Source organism: Merops nubicus, unplaced genomic scaffold (assembly GCF_000691845.1).
Source record: "Merops nubicus isolate BGI_N331 unplaced genomic scaffold, ASM69184v1 scaffold5355, whole genome shotgun sequence".
Lineage (NCBI taxonomy): Eukaryota > Metazoa > Chordata > Aves > Coraciiformes > Meropidae > Merops > Merops nubicus.
In genome coordinates this window covers 81,830-88,193 of record NW_008608902.1, presented here as the reverse complement: position 1 = coordinate 88,193, position 6,364 = coordinate 81,830, and the positions used below count along the sequence as shown (strand labels likewise).

The following is a 6,364-nucleotide window of genomic DNA, read 5'->3' as shown; positions in this document are numbered from 1 at the left end:
TATTTCAAATTGGTGACTGATTTTATGAAGAGACCTCTGACTTAGATGTAACAGCTATAACTCTGATAAATATAACATTGTTAGGTTTGTATATGTTTCTCTGGATGGGGAATTGTTAAATCAATTTTAACCTATTGATTTGTTTCAGTGCAGTTACACAAATATTGCTTTAACTGGAGTAGAAGTTCTCCATCATTCATAGGTTAACACTTTGTTTTTCTTCACATGGCACTCAGATCTAGTGGTTTACAACTGTTGTGTTTTATTTTTGAAAATAACTTAGCAATGGTGTCATCCCTCCATGTTTTAGAACAATCAACATTGGTCACAGTCAAGACTTATCAAAGTTAATTACGTATCTTAGTCTTATTGGGCAAGACAATAAAATTTCTTATCTGTACCAGATTTCATTACTAACTGAATTTACTTCACACTTGACTGTATGTTTCTTGAGTGATATGTTTTATATAAATGTGTTCAGATTAATCTGGACAGACAGAACATAATAATAATGTTGGTGTCATTGCTATATTGTACTTTTTTATGAAAACACATGTCATTTCGCCTGGTGAGAATAACATGTTGTCAGAACTGTGCATTTAGCAGGGATCACCTGGACCAAAAGACACCATAAATAACAGCTTTCTTCCTTTTAAGATGCTATCAGATTAAATGTGATGTAAAGTGATAGTGTTTGACACAATGTCATTAATTCATATTATTTATTTATTTATTTCTAAGTGTGGAGATCTCTTTCATCTTTGATATCTCTTTGTTCCACATTATTTCTTATTCATAAAATTCAGTTTCCTGAAAATTATATAGAAACCAAACTGAAAAAGAAATTTTGACTGCCAAATTAAAAAATAAATTTAGCTGCACTGTATTGAAATACGCTCAATATTAAGATGTGTAGGAAGCCTAATGTTCCACACAGATGTGTTTGTACAACTTACCATTTGGAGATTAAATCCCAGCACTTGATTTCCATTAGGTTTGTGTGTGAGTCTGTGTCTGTGTGTCTGTGTGTGAGTCTGTGTCTGTGTGTCTGTGTGTGTGTCTGTGTGTGTGTCTGTGTGTGTGTGTGTTAAGGACTCGTGTTAAGGGCTCTTTCTTATGTGATAAATCTATATGTCTGACTAAAAGAACAGAGTTCATATGAGTATTTGTTCATAACATCTTTTTTCCCAACACAGATACAGTAGCAGAAAGGCATGCCCTGAGAGAACATGTGTACCCTAAGCTGAGGGAATTCTGCAGGGAAAACTATGGGCTGGAATTTCAGGTAGGTTTTGCTGTGTTGAATCTTGTGTTACTTTTTCTTGAAATTAACTCTATTTAGAACCGATAACTTTTGAAATGTCATTTACATTTTTAAATATCTTTGGTAAAATAGAAGATTGCTAAAAACGCATTTCATATGTTAATTGTACTGATGTACTTAAATTATTTTACAGGCAGATTTGAGGCAAATTCTGAATAGATTAAAAAACACATGGTTTTACAATGCAACATTGCCCTGGTGGTAAAAACAATATGGCAATAAACAGATGACTTTCACATTAGCAACTTAATGAAACCACGTCTCTTTTAGACATTCAAGGTATTTAAGAAGAAATAATGTTACATCTGAATTACCATGTTTTAATTCTAGAAACGATACTTAAGTTCATGTAACCTACTTTTAATTTCATGTAATCATCATTGAAGTAGCATGATCTGTATGTTCACATAATTGTCATATTATATCTACCCTTACAAACTACAGGTTTGTCTTCCACTATAATATAGAAAATAATTTAACCAGGTGAATATTGAAACTGATTACCAAAATGAATTGAATGTGTGACATTCCTGTTGTGATTGTATACTATGGAATTTGCTTCCTTTCATGTCAGTTGTAAAATTCCCATTGCTTCAGTCAGTTCATGTTTTTGTTTGTTGTGGAGCACACAGACCTCATCCACACCTTTGCTAGGACCCATTTAGTAATAACTACAGCTGCATTTGACTGGAAACGTGTGAGTTTAGCATCACAGTTAAAGTCACTGGTACTTTTAAGTCGGGTACATCTTAATTCACAGTCCAGTGAAGTCATCCAGTAAAGTCCTATATGTGTCAGCAGGCCAGGAACTGGCTCTCTGCTAAGAGATGCAAATACAGCATGCAATGTTGGAAAAAAATATTTCAGTTCTTCAGAAATTCTGGTTCTACATCCTCAAGCCTTCCTTACATACTAGAACTAACCTCCCATCTTAGTGGCCCCAAAAACTCAACTCTCCAGAGTGTAGCTTGGAAACAGCTAATGCCTTTTATGCAACATCCTGTTCCTCCCAGTGTATTATTCTTGATGCACATACAGCTGGTTTTTAATCAAAATAACAAGTTCTTAAATTGGGAAATTTGGTTTTAATTCACAGTGGAGTTGCTGAATCCGCATGGTGGTAAATTCCAGAGTGATTTTTGATTATGGCTATAAAAGAATTTCATCTGAAGGTCCTAGCTCATCAGCTGATTGGGAGTCCCAGCTGCAATGGTAGATGCAAGGAATAGCAAAAGATATTTATATAATAAAGCTTCTTTTTTTTTTTTTTTTCTCCTGTTACTAGCATGTGATATTAATGGAAAATCCAAACTCTATTTCTCAGTCATCTTTGAGGAGACATCTCAGTGACAGGAAGGAAATGTATCTTCCAAGTAGATCATAATCCACTGAATTCTTTTTGAAAGAAAACATCTTCCTTCAAATGGATTGTAATATAGTCTCTAGGGGAGGAATAATTAAGTTTAGTCTAGTTGATATTCATGGAAGCAAATTGGTTTATTATATAGTTTCAACACCAGGAGCATCCTTACATGATATGAGGTCTGAGAGACAGCTCCACTGACACATTTCTGAAAACAGCCAGAAAACTATTACATTTCTGTGGAAGCAACGGAGGAAAACCTGTACAAAAAATTACCAAGGGAAAGTAGTAAAGCATTTTGCAGGAAGCTCTGAGGTAAACTTTATCAAAACTATTTTGTTTTGCCTTTTCCATTCCTGATACACTGAGTTTCATAAGTTAGCATCCAAAATGAAGACAGTTTTTAGTGCAGGGGTGTCAAGAAAGTATTATGTACTTTTCAGATACAGGGATAAATTTATATTTCCCTGTGAAGAGCAGAACACCTAACTTTTCATCCTGATACATAATCTTCTACTGACCAAATTAAGAACTACCTTGCATGTGACTACCACAAGTGCTCTGTAATATAGGTTGTCCTGAATACACCCTCTTCCTGGTAAATCATGACCCAAATGAAATACATTTGTATTACATTGATCACTCCAGCCTCTGCTAAATCATATGGCTGTACTGAGAAGTGCTTTCTGTTGCAAAGTATGAGATCTGTCAGGTGTCTTCAAGTTGGTGGGAGCAGTCAGGGAACATAACCCCCATTTGTGTGGAAGCAGAACTGAATATATTCAATCACCCTATGAATTTGTTCACTTGATGGACTTCCTTCTCCATTGAATCTGAAAATATTCCTGATAAACAGGTATTGGTGAAGACAGAAAGCAAGTAAGCTGAGAAAAAGAATTCCAGAGTTCATGGTGTTGGTGTTTTGTACCTGAACTACAGTATTTTTTTTAGGGGAAGACAGAGAGGTTAAAGAAGGTAGTTTTAATAGAAAATTTCTGGAGGATAACTAAACATAGTTAATTAGCAGTGTACTTGTTTCTTATTTGAAACAATGAACCGTTTCAAATCATTTTCACCATGTGATATGTCTTGGAAGGAAAGTGGAATTTTCCATAAATGAAATTTCTTAGTGTTTTTTAAGCACTTGGAAGCAATAAAGATGAAATTATTTCATTTTCTTAGAAAAATCTGTGAAACCTAAAATAAGCAGAAGGAAATGCTGAATTATGAATTAAAAGTCTCCTTTAGGTGACTAGAGTGGAAATGAACAAGACGAGCATCAGTCAACTGTGTGTAAATAGCTCTCACACAGAGCACTGATTGTCATCTCACCTTGACAATCTTACTGAAAGTTAGTGGGTGTTTGTCACACAGTTTTCCCAAGCATAAGTTAAAATGTACTTCACCATCAGATACAGTTGTCTTCTTCCATTTCTTTACTTTTGTAAATCCTATTCATTTTAGCTGGCATAAAGAATAACTGATAAGCCTCTCATTTGGAATTCTTAGAGGTTTGAAGGCTAAAATATTTCTTCTTGCAACACAGAATTTGAACATGTTAAGATACTATATGCCAAAATTGTGTTACCCAGTAAAAATAATCTGTGATGTTAAAACACACAGCAGGCAGCCACTGAGCCCCTAGAATATCTGCTGTTCCAGAGAATTTCCTCTTCACATTTACAAAGTTAGTGTGATTTCTGAACAGTTAATTAAAATAGAAATTGCTTTTATGTTTCAAATGAACTCAAGCAGCACAATAAATTCATTCAACCAGTAATTCAAATATTTTTGACTGTATGCTGAGATGCTCTAATTTTATGACTAGAATACTTAAGCTCTGTCATACATCATTGAAGTAATCAGACAGCTGTATACAATGTGAAGTTCAATACTGAAGTCATAAGTAACAGAAGAGAGAGAGGAAGAAGGGAATGCTTTTTTCCTAATCACACTAAAAGAGAAGAGGGCAGAGAAGAAATTAGTGCAAATAAGGGAGATAGGAAGGCTGTTTGAGATGCAGTTTTTTAAAGCAGAAGCTGCTCGTTCCAGCGAAATTTTTGAACCGAGTTTCCATAAAGAGTAAAGACACTGAGTGTATTTTTTTGGCAGTGTAAGCTATAATTCATTTTCTACATAGGACTATTTCACACATCATCAGTCAGATGGTACACCACCTCTCTTGTTTGGCAACAGTGTGCCTACTCTAGCTAGCACTGACACGCATCCCAAACTTTTCTGGCAGAAATAACTGAGATTTTTGGTAGTAAAATTAAACATGGGCATAAATGCTTCTAGGATTAGGTCTTACACCTTGGCAGTTATTGTTATGAGACACTTCCCAAGGAGATGAACAAGTTGTAAACTGAATTTTACTTTTATATCAACTCAGTATTAGGTCTTATATTTAAAACAGATTTTGTGGTTCTGTCTCTTGTGGAACCAGCAGAGTAATTCCACAGTACAAATAATACTACAATGAACTATATTGTAATATATTCATGTCTTAATACAATTTTGATTTTTTTTTTCAACTATCCATTTGGACTTTTTTTTTGTTCAAGGTACATACATGATGCTAACAATCAGTAGCAGCTTACATGACAGAGTAGTAGCATCTACCATAAGTTTTATTCCAAAAGAAACGCATACATATGATCCTTATTCTTTTTAATTCAATTTCCAACAGTAAGAATTTAGCCTTTTAGTAAAAATATGTGGTGAAATCACACTTCAATGCTTAATTTCTTAAAATAGGTTTAGCATGCATATTCCAGTTCCTTCCAGGAGTTTGTTTGCAACTAATGGCCATCCCAAAACTGAGTCTGCAGTTACAGAAGAAAGGTTCAACAGCCTGCATCCTGCATATCTAGACAATCTCTGCTTCCAAAGTCACAAAGACCAGCTAACAAAGGAAGTACAATATTACAGAACCACACATTTTCTTTCTTTCAAGCCATGTGCACAGAGTGAGTTTATATCCTGTGGATACAACTGACACAGGGTGTCAAGTCATCATCCTGACTGTGATCCACAGCAAAACTCCCTTTAATTTCCATGGAACCAGGATTTTATCAATGCTTTTGTCATTACTCTTACCTATCCAGTATATGAAATCCAGTAACAAATAAAGAGTACATAAAATCAAGATCTTGTCATGGTAATCTCTGCACAAAAAGAGGAATATGAAATGAGAGACTGTCCCAGGAGGGACTGATTATCTGTGAGGGGAAATAAGAGGCTTGAATTGTCATTTGCCTAAGGAATCTCTGCCAGTCTGTGTAAGGACTGGATATTGCCTTTAACTGCACTGCAGAGCAATGCTTAGCAGTACAGGAAATGTTGACAAAGCTGATTTTTAATTTGATACGTTAAAAGGGCATATGATAAAGTAACAATGTTGCATACTATTTTCCAGGTCATAGACTTGTACTGGGGAGTTGAAGCAGATGAATGGGACAGTCCTGAGCTGCAGAAGACTCGTATGAAGCTGTTAGAAGATTGCTTGAAAAGTTCTGCAGGTCCATGTTTTGTTGTGGGTATAAAAATAATGTTTTACTTTACCACAAAAATATAATGTCATCTATCCTAACATGCACGATTCAGTAACAGATGTATTCTTTTCTTCATTCTAAAATATTTGATATTCCTCACTGTGTGTTTGCTATACTGCATCC

The 6,364-nt window shown here is 34.9% G+C and overlaps 1 protein-coding gene across 1 annotated transcript in view; it reads left to right on the top strand.

The window, feature by feature from the left end:
• Positions 1 to 1,196: 1,196 nt before the first annotated feature.
• NWD2 (NACHT and WD repeat domain containing 2) overlaps positions 1,197 to 6,364 on the top strand; it is a gene marked incomplete at its 5' end in the record, with an annotated part of 31,455 nt that continues 26,287 nt past the window's right edge. Inside the window, 2 exons of the mRNA XM_008940402.1 lie at positions 1,197 to 1,285; positions 6,106 to 6,222. Coding sequence (XP_008938650.1) covers positions 1,197 to 1,285; positions 6,106 to 6,222 — 206 coding nt within the window. The remainder of the gene's footprint in view (positions 1,286 to 6,105; positions 6,223 to 6,364) is intronic.